The 16283-nt window shown below is 41.7% G+C and overlaps 1 protein-coding gene across 1 annotated transcript; it reads right to left on the reverse strand.

The window, feature by feature from the left end:
- Nucleotides 1-15157: 15157 nt before the first annotated feature.
- LOC120291859 lies at nt 15158-15667 on the reverse strand. The gene has a single exon (XM_039309614.1). The coding sequence runs from the start codon at nt 15665-15667 to the stop codon at nt 15158-15160; it is 510 nt and encodes a 169-aa protein (XP_039165548.1).
- Nucleotides 15668-16283: the final 616 nt, after the last annotated feature.

The following is a 16283-nucleotide window of genomic DNA, read 5'->3' on the forward strand; positions in this document are numbered from 1 at the left end:
CGAAAAATGAACTCATGATATGGTATGCATGATGATATGCATGATGATGATGATGATGATGATGATATGTGACGTGTTACGATGATCACCCATGATATGATATGCATGATGATATGCATGATGATGATGATGATGATATGTGATGTGATATGATGATCACCCATGATATGATATGCATGATGATATGCATGATGATGATGATGATGATATGTGATGTGATATGATGATCACCCATGATATGATATGCATGATGATGCTGATGATGATGATATGTGATGTGAAATAGGGATGATCACCTATGATATGCATGGTAATGATAATAATGATGATATATGATATGGCTAGATGACATGTGAAATGTGATGATGCCATGATGATGATCACATATGTAATGTGATGATGTTATGATGATGATGACATGTATGTTACAATGATGATACACATGAATGTGTTATGAATTGATATGATGATGCATGATAGTATGCGCTGGCTGTAAGGTAAGGAATGCCTGCAATGTATGATGATATGCATGATGCATTGAGTTGTTATTGGATTTCCCTATCTGCTGAGTGGTTGTACTCACCCCTTTTGGGGAATAACATATCAGATTAGCAGTATGCCGCTTCTTGCCGTCACGCGGGGGGTGTTTTACGGTCTACCATCCGATGTAGAGGTCGAGTGTGCTGAGATAGACTGTCCCTCTGTTCCCGGACTGACTTTTATTCGAGTACGTTGTCTAGTGATGTATGACATAGGCTTGGCTGGGGGCCCTGTCATTCAGGAGTTCATTTTTGTGCACGTTCGTCGGGATGGAGCGATGTGAGGGATGTTGCCGCCGCCACCGCCTGATGCACCGGGTTGGGTGTGAGACCCGCGCGCGCGACGAGTAGAAGCCGGATCTTTTTGATGTAGATAGCCGACACTTTCGATGGGGGTTTATGCTCGTATGATGTTGAGGGTCGATAGTTTCTTTTTGAGGTTTTAGGCTGGACGTGGCTGAGTCATAGCCTTTCCTTTTGTTGTACCGACCCGAAGGGAATCCCATCATGTTATATATGTATGTAAGCAAAGTGTCGTGGCATGTTTATAAAATCCTGATGTTTAGTGGTGTGTATTTGTATCATGGTTGGTAGGGGGAGAGATGGTGATATTTTAATTTGCTTCCACTAATGAGTCGCGTTGGGACACTTCTTCGAAAGAAAGAAAGGTAATAAGGTGTAACATCGGCGCTGGTGACGACCTACGAAGGGTTCGGGGTGTCACACTAGGGTTAGATTTTGAAGAATATTTTGGATTTAGCCCCAATTCTTTAATTTGAGGCAAACGAATGGCCGAAACAACGTTGTTTCGCACTATCTTTGCCAGCAAGCCACGCGAACAGTTTATATCAAAATATTGGTAGGATTTTCCAATCACACAAATCATGCAATGATACTAAAGTGATTGATTTTTTTTTTAACAAAAATTCCATTGAAGTGATTGTTCAAAAAGTTTTGATACTGAACTGAGTTCCATACGGAAGTTATGGCACTTATGATGGCTTAAGTCTATCGTGATGTTTATATTCAATATAATCTAATAAGTTATTTAAACCTAGGATCTTCCAAAGGTCTACTAGACAATTTATGCTACATTAGTCATTGTTTTGTCATTATTTGGGAATTTTGTAAAAGAATGCAACATCACTCGTCTATAAAATTGTGTTTTTCTTCCCCACATATTGTCTTCAACTTTTTAATTAAACTTCGTAATATGTTATGATAGCTAGGTTCTGTTTTATTTTACGCATGTAGCCCCCAGTAAGAAAGAATGGAATATAGAAAACAAATAGTAGTGTTAATTTAACAAGAAAAAAACTCAACCGAGATTAGGAGATATCAAAAGCTTATAAGCCAATTCTCTCCCTTTGCACGCATACTTAACCGTTGGAACTGGGTCAAAATTCCAAAGTTAGGTCCACATGGACAATTGGACAAAATGAGCCATTCGATTGCTATCTCCCTAAAATTGAATTTTGTAAGGATTCGAGGTTACCACTGTGTAATATTGTTCGCTTTGGGCCTCTAGCCCTCATGACTTTAAAACAAGCTATACAGAGTAGAGAATCCTAGCTTTATTAGCTAGCTAAGACCCCTCAGTGATGTAGGATAGAAGACATGCTCTTAGCCTTACCTACTTTCGGGTCATAGTCGCCCGTTGACACAATCTCCCTTGCCATCTTGGCCACGTTGCCCCACCCTCAGGGTCTGGGTCGTCACATTCTTCATCTCTTAAGGACCTAGAGACTACCACTATATAATATTGTTTGCTTTGGGCCTCTAGCCCTCATAGCTTTAAGGGTGTGTTTGGTTCAACTTTGCAAATGAGCTTTGAGTGTAATACGAATGTTAGAAACCAAAGCTATCAGAGGAAATGCAAATTGAGTTTGGTAAATACTCTTTGCAAATGAACTTTGAGTTCAGGTTGTGCTTGGTTGAAAAACTTTTGCAATGAGCTATGGATATTTTATATATATATATATATATATATATATATATATATTATTAAAAAGGACCCAAACCCTTTGCTAATCCAATGAAGGGCTACGACCATCGGCAAACCAAATCTGGCGTTGGCAACCATTGATTGAGGTCGCCTGACCTTGGGCGACCACCGGAGGTCACATGACCTTGGGTGGCCCTCGATGAGGGTTGCTCGACCCAAGTCGCGCGCGACCTATGCAACTACCACCTAGGTCATGAGACCCTTGCTCAAGGTCGGGTGACCTCAATGGATTGCCGCTGGTGCTAGATCTGGCTCGCTAGTGGCTATAACTCTTCATTGAACTAGCAGAATGTTTGAGTCCTTTTTAATCGAAAAAATATAACGAGGGATAAAACTGAAAATTTGAAGATTTGATGAGGATTGTTTTGAAAGAAAAAAAGTTAGTTTCAGCATTTGATTAAATGCTTAAAGCCCAATGCTAGTAGGACTAGTATTGGCCTTTCGACTTTCCCAAGGGCAGTATTTGGCCGAAAGCCCTTTGGGAAAACTTGTCAACCACCCTAATATTTCCCTGAGGGGTTTTGGAGGCTGAAAGCCCCTTGGAAAAGGTGTACCAAACACACCTTAAAATGAGTTACACATAGTAAAGAACCCAAACTTTATCAACTAGCCTAGGACTCCCCCCTTGGTAATGTGGGATAGAAGACATATGTTTAGCCTCGCCCACTTTTGGGTCTCAGTTGGCCACCGACATAGCGTCCCCTGCCATCCTGGCCATGCTACTCACCTTCAGGGTCTGGGTCATCACAAATTTATGGACGAAAAGTAACTTAGTGTAATTGGAAACGTATGAGCAATGCAATTGCTAACTTCTTGGAATCTTGTTTATCTAATTTTGGATCTTCTTTAGCAAAAGTTTTTTTTCAAAGCAAGGGGGTTGGAGTGCACGTACAAATTGCCTGCGACATCTCCAGGGTGTTCCTTACATTGCAACATCCTAAATTACAATTGCAAAGTGAGTAACATAGTATTAATAATTTGAGGATTGTTGATGTACAGAAAAGGAAATTAATGGAGATGGTTGGAGCTCCAAAGCTAAGCAATGCCGCTATGTCAAAAGGTGCCTCCATCAGTCAATTCTAATTTTTCACATACATATTTGAAGATTACTCTCCATTTGTTCGATGCATAATTTGGTTCATTCTACCCCCTTATCATCCTAAAAGCCTACCAGGAACCCCTCTTTGTGTAAGCCCTCTAGCTCTGGCAATCACTCCCCGCCCTTACTGGACCAGGTTATTACTAATTAAAATGAGGAATCTCAATTCATATGCACTACGTGATAATTAGGTTGTCTTGCAACTCCTTTTTTAAACTTGACTTCTATAACTACATGCTAAAATGAAATAGAGTAATAATCAATTTAATGAAAAAGTATCATAATAAATATCTCAATAATATATGCAAAGCCATATTTTATTTAAATATAACTTATTCATTGTTATGTTGCCTTATTTCTTTTTTTCAATGCGGTTGATGTGCATACTGAAAGAGATTGGAAACATTAAATAGAGCTTAATTTTTTCAGAATATTATAATCATTGGCTCTTAAGGAAAATAAGCTTGTTTATTAACATGCTATGATAGATTTAGTTAATCTTACTTCTAGCTAATCTATTGACTTTTCATGGCATTCCAACTACCCTAATTCTTCGACCAAAAAAAAAAAAAAAACACCACCCTAATTCAACAGTGGAAGCTAGATAAAAACAATGCATGATGCGCATTATCTCTTAATAACAGGACACTGCTTGTTCAGAATGTGAAATATATATTAATGGCATGTGAAGTGATTACTATGAATGTTTTTTAGTTGGTTATGCAATTTGTAGTTAATTTAAAACAAGATTGTTCGTAAGGGTAGGTAACTAGGCCAATTTGTCTTGGGAGCCAAACTAGAAGGTTTGTTTGTCACACCCGGATCCTCCGAGCGCATGCCCATCCCGGCTTGGTCGATTAAATAGCGACATCCTAGGACACATCGCCGACCCATTCGTTTTAATGCACATGCAAAAGTAAATAATAATCTCCAAACAACAACACAATGTGATAGGAGGGTAGGGCCACAATTTTTAAAACCAACATTCACCGCATACTTATATATATGTATAACAAACTGAGTCATATATACAATACAAGCCACTCTAATCACAAGTTTACAAAGCAGGGGGGTTTCTAAATAACTACGGGTCCTTGTCCTCCTTGCCATCTCCCTCCACACTCCAACTGGAGCCTACTGCTGAATACACAAGAGATCCTGGATCTTCAAGGTCAGGGTCCACCGGATCTGTAACCGAACCACCTGGAGGGTCTGCAGTGCCCTTTCCAAAAGCAACCTCCATCACATACAGAGGTATCTCAGATTCCGGTATGGGGCCCTCCCTCTGTCCATTACAATACAGGAGATACCATGGTCTGTATTGATGGGGCACCTTTTTGGGTAGGCCCGCATCAACCCAGACCATGGACTTCTCCGGTTCGTACTCTAGTCCATTAGGGTGCCTATGTATCGAAATGTGGTACCTCTGTTCTGTGATCTTCTTCGGTTGTTCAAAATGCTCGGGAGGAGTGGCTATTTATGGACCTGAAATGTTATCCCACAACGGGGTGAGACGACGCTTCAGCAAGTTCAACCCCTTAAGACCCAACTAGGAAGAAAATACGTCATGAGGGCTATCTAAGCACAAAGACGCGTCAGAGGACTTACCTTGGCCTTAGTCTCTTCCTGCAAGTCAATACCACAAGCAATTCATGGAATCACATCAACATATCAAATCATCACATCGGATCGAGTCATCGATCAATCGACTTAGTCAATTTTATATCATCGAGACCATTCCCCGGTCATCTCAACCAATACTATCTATAAAGTTTGATCATAATCAGGACTGCTCACTCTAAGCTGATAATAGATAGTATAGCTCACCAAAAGCTGCCTCAAATATTGATATAGTATACTATTATGCTCGCCAGAAACTGCCTCATATACGTTATAGTATACTAAATATGCTCGCTAGGAGCTGCCTCATATATGTTATAGTATACTAAATATGCTCGCTAGAAGCTGCCTCAAATACTGATATAGTATATTATTATGCTCGCCAGAAGCTGCCTCAAATATTGATATTTCGCCATTTTTATCATACCTGATAAAAGTACTCGTGTGTGGGTACACGGTTGGCTTTAGCCAAAATATAATATTTTTTCGCTTGAAAATCCCACTAATTTCAACAGTCCGTAAATTCCTTTTTGGCACTGTAAACCAACGCCCGGTGATTTGCTAATTAATTACTGAAATTAAATAATTTTGGGATAATTTCCCAAAATCACAACTCACATCCAATCAGCACAAAATAACAGTCAACTAAATAAACAGACACACGCCACTACAATCAGCATAAAATCCCGGTCACCGGCTATCCCAATCTAATTTGCGGAAAATAAATAAATAATTAAATAATTTCGAAAATTAATTAATAAATGCACAAAATGCATACTTAAGCCCATAAAGCCTAATTAAATGCCCAAATAGGCCTGGAAAAATTTTGATACTCGTTAAATAAATACCTACTCACTAATTGCACTAAACTAACCACCTAACATGCAACAACGATCAATTAAATTGCTAATCTAATCTAATTATCCACCTAATACATGCTTAACTTAAACTAATCAACCCTTAAGCGTCATTAACTTACTAAGCAGGGATTAGTGAGTTAAATCACTTGATTAATGATCCGCTCAAATCAACACGACGGGAACGTAGTGGGGGACGAGAAACTCCAAAGCGGGACCGCCTTTCGGGGTCGAGAAAGGCTCGGAAATAGGCCAAACGGTGGCTGCGATACCCAGGTGGCTCGATTGGCTAGTTGAGGCGAAAACCAGCGAAAGGAGAGGTGGACCGGCTACAACAGTTCAAGCAAGCAACTCTGGTGGCTGGTGGTGGCTCCGGCGTCCACGATGGCGATGTACGGTGGCTTAGCGAGTCCAGACAGCCATGAGCAAGCGCAGGACGAGCGGTTGGAGACGTGAGCAGGAAAGGTGATTGTGTGGCTTGCAGTGGCAACGACGGCGACTGTTCGGCTCCGGCAGGTGGCTACGACAGCGAGGGGGCTTGCTTGTTCGACCCTTTATGTTTGCTGGGAAGTTTTGGTGGCTGGAATGGAGAGGATGATGGCTTCGATGGGTTGAAGGAGGGAGAGGGGGACCGGTTTGGGTTGGTGGGACCACTTTGGTCTCTTCCTATTCAATTTGGTCCCATTGACCGGCCTCTCATGCCAAGCTGGCCTCCACAGTAGAATTCTAGACCATGCTACCCCTTCTAGAAGGCTTGAGGTGGTCCACAAGTCATGGCCATGGGGGCACACGAATTTGACTTGGTTTCCCTCCAATTGGACTTCAATTACTCCTTGAATCCAATCAATCCGACCTAAAAAAAAAAATCAACCATCGATTCCTCGATCAAATTGGTATTTTTCTTCGCCAATAGATCTCAATTGCATCCCAAATTTGGAATCAAAAACCGCCCTCTGATTTTTCTGATCGAAAATGGCCCTATGCCGACTTTTTTCCGCCAAAACCTAGGTTTGCAGAAAAATCTTTGGAAACTGAGTCGACGTTCCTAAAATGAATCGTGACATGATAGAACTTTTAATTTCTGAAATTGGATTCAAATTCGCGGTTAATTTCAACCTGGCGTGATTTTAACATAACTTAAGCTATCGGGTAGCTTTTAGAAATTTTTATTGCAAATGACTCGTGGTTGATTTTCTTCGAGCCACAATGAACCTCTTCGACACATTAGCAACTCTCGATTGTCGTGAATATCTCGAGGATTCAATTACGGACATAGGGTACCAAAACAACAGAAAAATTAGTCTAGTGCCAGCCGATGAGAATTTTGTAATTTAGTGTAATCACCCACATTTAGCCATACATCTCTATCAGACTGACCTATCTCTGATCTCTAATTGACTTTTAACTATGCCGTAATGATCTCTGCAGATGAGCACGATCGAGTAATTGATTCCTGGTCGAATTCCCAAGTCTATTGTATTAAAATCTCTTATTGTCTTCCCAGATAGTTTAGTTATCTCATGAGTGATCAGCTCTAAGAATAGCATTATAGACGAGTCGATGAAAGGCCCGATTAATTTAATTGAAAACAAAACTGAAAATTTGGGATGTCACAACTCTTCCCCTCTTATAAAAATTTCGTCCTCGAAATTTAAACCGTTATAATACTTTAAACAAAAAGGTCGGGGTACAATTGTCTCATCAACTCTTCAGTCTCCCAGGTTGTTCCTTCAGTGCCGTGGTGTTGCTAGACCATTTTGACCAACGGGATGGTCTTTATATGCAGAACTTGCTCTTTTCTGTTCACAATCTAAACCGGGCTTTCAACGTATGATACTCTGTCATCCACATCTAATTCTTTAAAATTAAGTACATGGGTCGAGTTAGGCTCATACTTCCTCAACATCGACACGTGAAAGACGTCATGCACTTGCACCAATCTCAACGGCAATGCAAGACGATACGTTAGGGTCCCGATTCTCTCTAGAATTTTAAATAGACCTACGTACCTCAAACTCAGCTTCTCTTTCTTACCAAAGCACGAAGTACCCTTTATTGGTGACACCTTTAGAAAAACATGATCACCAACTTGGAATTCCAAGGGTCTCCAGCGCTTATCTGCGTTACTGTTCTAGCGACTCTAAGTGGTCTTTAGTCTGCCTTTAATCACTACAACTGCATCCACCGACTGCTGAACTAACTTTGGGCCTGTGATCTTTCTCTCCCCGACTTCATCCTAGCACATGGGTGTTCTGCACGCTCTGCCATAAAACGCTTCAAAATGAGCCATTTGAATGCTCTGTTGATAACTGTTGTTGTAGGCAAACTCGACCAAAATGAAGCTATTCTTCCCAACTTCCCTTGAAATCCAGTACACAAACTCGCAGCATGTCCTTGAGGGTCTGAATTGTCCTCTCAGACTAGCCATCCATCTAAGGATGATATGTCGTACTATACTACAGCTTCGTACCTAAAGCACCCTACAAGCTCTTCTAGAATGCAGTTGTGAATCTCGAGTCTCGGTCAGAAGTAATCGTAACCGACACTTTATGCAGTCGAACTATCTGACGCACGTACAACTTAGCGTGCCTATCCAAACTGAGGTCCTTTTGCACTGCAATGAAGTGAGCCGACTTTGTTAATCTATCGACCACTACCCAAATTGAATCGTTCCCTCTCTGACTCCTCAGAAATCTGGTCACGAAATCCATCGTGATGTGCTCCCACTTCCACTCTGGGATCTCGAGAGATTGCAAAAGTCCTCCCAGCTTGTAATGCTGAGCCTTCACTTGCTAATATGTCAAACACTTGGCGACATGCTTGGCGATGTCCGCCTTCATACCTGACCACCAATAATGTTGACGCAGATTCTAATACATCTTGGTACTGCCAGGATGAATGCTGTAACTACTACGATATGCTTTTGATAAAATATCCTTTCTAAGCTCCGCATTGTCAGGTACAACCAATTGTCCTCGGAACTTCAGTATTCCGTCCTCAAAAATCTGAAAGTTAGCATTTCTTTTATCAGTATCCTTTTGCAAAATTTTCTGAACATCTAGGTCTATTGGTTAAAGTAATTTGATTCTGATCTGGACATCCGGTTCAATTCTGAAGATGGCCATAAGATTCAAAAGGTGGCCTACCTCAAATTTGAACACCAAATCTCGAGCTCTCTCGATTAAATTTCATTCCTTAATCAGTATATGAGCGACTGACAATTTTCGACTCAAAGTGTTAGCAACCTTATTTGCCTTTCCTGGGTGATATAAGATATCACAGTCGTAGTCCTTCAGTAGTTCCATCCAACGGGGCTGTCTCATATTCAACTCATTCTGAGAGAATAAGTACTTGAGACTTTGATGGTCAGTGAAGATCTTGAATCTTTCTCCACACAAATAATGTCTCCAAATCTTTATAGCGATAATAATTGCTACAAGTTCTAAGTCATGCGTTGGGTAATTCTGTTCGTGAGGCCTTAACTGACAAGAGGCGTATGCAACAACCCTACCATGTTGCATCAGCCCACAACCCAATCCTCTTAACAACGCATCACTATAGATCTCGAATCCTCCAGGACGAGAAGGAATGATCAACATAGGAGCAGTAGTCAGCTTTTGCTTAAGCTCTTGGAAACTATGCTCGCACCTGTCTGTCCTCACGAATTTTTCTTCCTTCTTCAGGAGTCTAGTTAATGGCAACGCTAATGCTAAGAACCCCTCTACGAACCTTCTGTAATAACTTGCCAAAACTAGAAAGCTTCTTATCTTTGACACAGTAGTTGGTCTCAGCCAGTTGATTACTGCTTCGATCTTGGTCGGGTCCACGGAGATTCCTTCACCTGAAATCATGTGACCTAGGAAAGCAACATGAGTCAACCAAAACTTGCACTTGCTAAACTTGGCGTACAGCTGATGAACTCTCAAAGTCTACAATACTAACCTAAGATGATTCTCATGCTCCTCCTCACTTCTCGAATACACCAGAATATCATCGATGAATATGATCACAAATTGATCCAGATATTCCTTGAATACTTAGTTCATCATATCCATAAACGTAGTCAGCACATTCGTCAACCCGAATGGCATTATAGTGAACTCGTAATAGCCATATCGACTACAAAACGTTGACTTTGGAATGTCCTCCTTCCTGATCCTCAGCTAATGATATTGTGGCATCCCAAAATTCAAAGTCAAGCTATAAGGTGTGTTAAAGCCTCTAATTAGGTAATGAAATTACCTATGGTTTATGCTTTAGCCATTTGTCTCTTTTTAAGATTAGGTGATTTGTGCTTATGTTCATGAGATTTTAAATTCGATAAATTAATAATGATAATCTATGCTTGGCCATGCACCTTATGAATTAAATAAAATGTCGCAAGACTTTGGCCATGTGGAATTTAAAATTTAAAATTTATAGAAGAAATTATAAAAAGGAAAATTTTAATTTTAATTAGGTTGGGCCTTAGGCCCATTGGCCTAAGCTTTAGTGGGCCAAGCTAGTCGGCCCAATAGGAGCCCACGAAAGGGGGCTGTCGACCAGCCCAAGAGGAGGCCCAAGAGTGGCCGGCCCAAGCCCAAAAAGCCCAAGCCCATTATGAAGACAAGTGGCAAGAGGTCTTCATGCATTGGCTTAGAGAGGGATGGCATGCATTGGTCAATTGGAGTGGCAAACAATGATTACTAATGATTAGGAAATGGGGGGATAAAAGAGAAGGGAAGGAGAGAGAGTGGCCGGTTGCTTGTTCGGCCAAGAGAGGGAGAGAGAGAAAGAGAGAGAGAGATTTCGCGAGAGAGAGGGAGAGTGGCCGAGAGGGAGGAGGAGCCGAGGAGGAGTCGCCATGTGCCGCCGTGCTCGCCGCCGTGTGCTGTCGTCCGTCCGGTCTAGAGGCAAGTTGGATTCCTCTAGCTGCTCTTGCATGTGTGTGTGTTATATGTATGTCGAATTTTGGGTGATTATGAGAGGAAAACCGAAGCTTGGATGGCTTGTTCTTGAGTGGTGTTGCTGTTTTCGTTTGAACAGTTTGAGTCAGAATGTTGTGTGAGCTTGCATGCAGGTTCAGAGTCCGATTTTGGCTTCGATATCTTCATGAAAGTTGTAGCTAACATGTTAAAATACAACATACTAAAATTTGGTGGAAAATTATGGATATTTGAGGGGTTAAACTCTCATCCTACGGAGATCTCAGATCTGGAAAGATTTCATTGACCTTTTGATGGATTTGTGGTTGCATGTTGATTTGTGCTAAGAATATCTGTTCAATTTCTTCATGACATTTGTAGGGGAAATCTTAAACTACAACATACTAAAATTTGAAGGGAAAGGAACAAGTATAACCTAGTAAATCGACTAGATCTTGAAGACGGTAATTCTGGAGATGTATTACAGGACACCCAAGAATTCATGGACCTAAATGTCGACTATACTCTGGATATTTGACTTGTATCTCTTCACAAAAATTGTAGAGAACATCTTGATGTAGAACATATCTAAATTTCAGAGGAAAAGAAGAAGAATAGGTAGGTGAAAACTCAGTATTTCGGAGAAGTATGTACTGGACGATTCGGTGTTGGATCCAGAAGATTCGTGAGACTGTAGAAAACAATCTAAAAAGAATCTAACTTGGAAGTCTTCACGAAAAATGTACTTTACTGTCTTGGCTATAACTCGGTAAAATTGCGTAATTTGTGGAGGTAGTATGGATATTTTAATCGAATTTCTTCAGAAACTGTGCATACTGATTTCATCCGAAAATTATATGCTGTTTTGTATGATTTATGGAATTATGTGAAATTCTATTTGGCCATGTATTTTACATGAAATCATCATCCTATTGTCTTGTTTATCACTTGCATTAATTTTTATGATTTTTGAGATTATATAAATAATTAAATTTAATATTCTTGAAAATGGCACAAGCTGGAATTTAAAAAAATAAAATAAAAATAAAATAAAAATAAAAAGGGGGCATGATAAATGGATTATTTTAATTGGCATAAATTCCATGAATTTTATTGCACCATGTAGCATGTGTGATGAGGTCTTGATGTATGCATTGAGATGCATGTGTGAGATCAAATGCTGAACATGATTGTTGATTTCCAATACATCATATGCCATGCTAAATTAAGACCGAAATTGGTGAACATGAATAATGTTAAATGAAGAGATGGTTGTGGTGGATGATGATGCCCGGATTGTATTGAGATACAAGGCCGGATGACCCTGGGAGATTCGGGATGCCCGGAATGTGGGGGCCGGAAGCCCCGTTTGAGGTCTTTGCCCGAGGGGAATGCCTCGTGATGCCGCTGAGATGCGAGATACCTGCAATGTGGGGGCCGGATGCCCGGTGGCCTGGAATGGCTGAATGTCGGAGGTTTTTCTCACATGGGATGCGAGTGTATAATATGAGATGAAATTGATGATCCGAGGATGGATGATGTGGTGATCAAATTGAAAGTTAAAAGTGGAAATTAAACCATGATGATGATATGCATGATGATGATGATGATCACCCATGGCATGATGATATGCATGATGATGATGATGATATATGATATGGCATGATGACATGTATTATATGATGATGCCGTGATGATGATGACATGTGTGATGTCATGATGTCATGATGATGATGCCATGTATGATATGATGATGACGTATGATATGATGATGACATGATGATGATGACATGTGTGATGTGATGATGTCATGTATATGATGAGGATGACATTTGTGTAATATAATAATGTCATGATGACGACTATATGAGTATGACATGATGATACACATGTATGTGTTATGATTGTGATGATGATGTATGATTTGTATGATGCATTGAGTGGTTGTTGGATTCCTTTACCTGCTGAGTGGTTGTACTTACCCCTTTTGGGGACCAACATTTCAGATTAGCAGCATGCCGCTCCCTGTCGTCACCCGGGGTGTATTTTACGGTCTATCATCCAATGTCGAGGTTGAGTGCGAGGAGCTCGGCTGTCCTTCTGTACCTGGATTGACGTATATACGAGTGCGCTGTTTTGTCATGTACGACATAGGCCTAGTCAGCCCGATTGTCCAGGAGTTCGTCTTCATCCACGTTCGTCGCGACGGGGTGATGAGAGGGATGTTGCCACCACCACCGCTTGATGCACCGGATTGGGTGTGAGGCCCGTGCGTGACGAGCAGGAGCTGGTTTTTTTTTTTGGGATAGTAGCCGACACTGATGATGGGGGTTGTGCACGTGAGATGTAGAGGGTCGAGGGTTCTTTTTGGGGTTTTAGGCCGGACATGGCTAAGTCCTGGCTTTTCCTTTTGATATATCAACCCAAAGAAATCCCATCTTGAAAATATATGTAAATAAAGTGTCATGACTTGTCTATAAAATCATGGTAATTAGTGGTGTGTATTTGTATCATGGTTGGTAGGGGGAGAGATGGTGATGTTTTATTTTGCTTCCGCTAATGAGTCGCGCTTGGACCGTTTTAAAAAAAAAAATTGTCTATGAATTACGACACTTCTTCTCAAAGAAAGGTAGTAAGGTGTGACGTTGGTGCTTGTGGCGACTTTCGAAGGGTTCGAGGTGTCACAGATATCCTGTCCTCAAGTCGATTTTAGAAAATATCGACACTCCTTGTAATTGATCGAACAAGTCGTCAATCCTCAAGAGTGGATACTTGTTCTTGATCGTCACCTAATTGAGTTCACGATAGTCGATGCATAGGCGCAACGAACCATCTTTCTTCTTTATGAACAAAACTAGTGCTCCCCAAGGTGATGCACTGGGACGTATGTATCCTTTATCTAATAACTCTTGCATCCGCACTTTCAATTCTTTCAACTCAGATAACGCCATCCGATAAGGAGCCTTAGAGATTGGCTTTGTCCCGGGTGCTATTTCAATCACGAACTCAATTTCTCTCTCTGGCGGTAGCCCTGGCAATTCCTTCAGAAAAACATCTAGAAATTCTTGTACCACTGCGATGTCTTCCATCTTCAGCTCCTCAACTGTCGTATCCACAACAGTTGTCAGGTAACCTTGACAACCCTCGTCTAATAAACGGGTTGCCTCAGGTGACGAGATCAAGGTAATCAAGGGTCCTCCTCGATTCCCAACGAACTCGAAACTCTCACCCTCTAATGGGTTAAACTGAATTGCTTTGTGATAGCAGTCTATCTTAGCTCGTTGCTTGGTGAGCCAATCCATGCCAATTATCAAATCAAAGTCATATATGGCTAGGACTAATAAGTCTATTTTCCCCTCTCGTTCACCAATCACTAACTTGCAACCAAAATAACTCAAAGCAGATAACACCTCATCCTTTAACGGTATAGATATGCTAGCCACTGACTCCAATAATATAGGATTTAACCCTATCGGCTTAACATACTGCTCGGCAATAAAAGAATGAGTTGCCCCTAGGTCGAATAAAGCATAAGCAGGATAGCCATTCAACGAAACCATACATGTAATTACATCAGGCGCATCCTCTACTTGACCTCGTGTGATGGCATACACCGTTCCCTGAGCTGGGGGTCTGAGCTGTCCTCCGTGCGGTGCATTCTGAGGTGCGTACCCTCTGATCTATCCCATCTGCAGTGGCGGTGGTAACTATGATTGTCCTCTTGGTTGCCTAGGACAATCTCTGGCTAAGTGACCATGTTGGCCACACTCATAACAAGCACCTGTCCTTTGAGGGCACGGGGTTGTACCATGTCACCTTCCACAAGTGCGACACACATCATTCCGACTTGGCACTGACTTGCCAACTCCACCCTTTCTGTTGGGTAGAACTTGAAATATTCCTCCGATGATGGGCCTCTTCCCATGTCGGATCCCTTCTCAACTCGATCTAAATCGTGATCCAGATGCAGCAACTCTTTCATTCTGATCTCTCTTGATCATTTGGACTCGCTCATACAGGTCATTATAATTCCCCAGATTGAGTAGAATCAGTGGACTTCTCAGTTCTGGCCTAAGTCCATCCGGGAATCTCCTAACTCGATTCACCGGATTTTCCACCAGTTTAGGAGCATACTACGATAGTTCAGCGAACTTCGCCTCATATTGATCCACGGTCATCAAGCCTTGGCGAAGGCGCTGGAACTCTGCCATCTTCATTTCTCTGACAGTCTCCGAAAAGTATTTACCGTTGAAGACCTCAACGAAGGCGTTCCACTCCGGGGCTACACCTTCAAGAAATATCACTCTTTGGGTGGTTCTCCACCAAGTACTTGTGACTTCCTCCAGCTGGTAGGTTGCAAGGACCACTTTCTTAGTCTCAGTGCACATCAAAAGTGCAAAGGTCTTCTCCAATCCTTGGATCCACAGAGCAATAGCTTCGGGGTCTCCTACTCCAGTAAACTTCGGTGGATTTAATTTAAAAAATTGTTCCACCAGCTTATGAATCAGTATTCCAATGCCCACGTTCCTTGATGGAACCTCAGCAGGTGCGGCAGTAGCAACAACATTGGCAGTAGCAGTAGAGGCGATTGCAACAACGGCGATGAAGGCGGCAGCTTGATTCTGGGCCTGCTGCCCCAACATCTCTCATAGCATCCACAGCCTGCGTGATCCCAATGGTTCCTAAATCACCAGGGGTTACAACCCCAGCACCAATAGGAGGTGGTGCTACTCCACTAGCGCTAGCTTGCGATGGCGCTTTACCTCGGCCTCCTCGGGTACCGACCCTCATCAGCGTTTTACCTCGAGTCACGGGCCCGATAACACACTTCCTATGAGTCCTCTGCTCCTGATCACTCATCATGAAGGTTCTTTAAAGGAACTTGCTTCCAGTTCCACAACGAATTAGAAGCTAAGCGATCTATTCACACAAACAATTCTACCAAACACTATCATAAACATGCACCAGCATGAAATAAAGGCCATTCCCACTACTATCCCATAAACCATCGCACCTTATCACTCCAATCACTAAACTAGGCTCTGATACCATTAAACAGGGATGTCACACCCCGATCCTCCGAGCGCGTGCCATCCCGGCTTGGTCGATTAAATAGTGACGTCCCAAGACGCATCGCCGACCCATTCGTTTTAATGCACATGTGGAAGCAAGTAATAATCCCCGGACAATAACACAATGGGATAGGAGGGTAGGACCACAATTTTTAAAACCAACATTCACCGCATACTTATATATATG

This window comes from Eucalyptus grandis, chromosome 3, assembly GCF_016545825.1.
Source record: "Eucalyptus grandis isolate ANBG69807.140 chromosome 3, ASM1654582v1, whole genome shotgun sequence".
NCBI lineage: Eukaryota > Viridiplantae > Streptophyta > Magnoliopsida > Myrtales > Myrtaceae > Eucalyptus > Eucalyptus grandis.

What these genes read in the sequence shown, in the direction of transcription:
- LOC120291859 (XM_039309614.1), bottom strand. Translation starts at nt 15,667, where the DNA reads ATGTTGGGGCAGCAGGCCCAGAATCAAGCTGCCGCCTTCATCGCCGTT.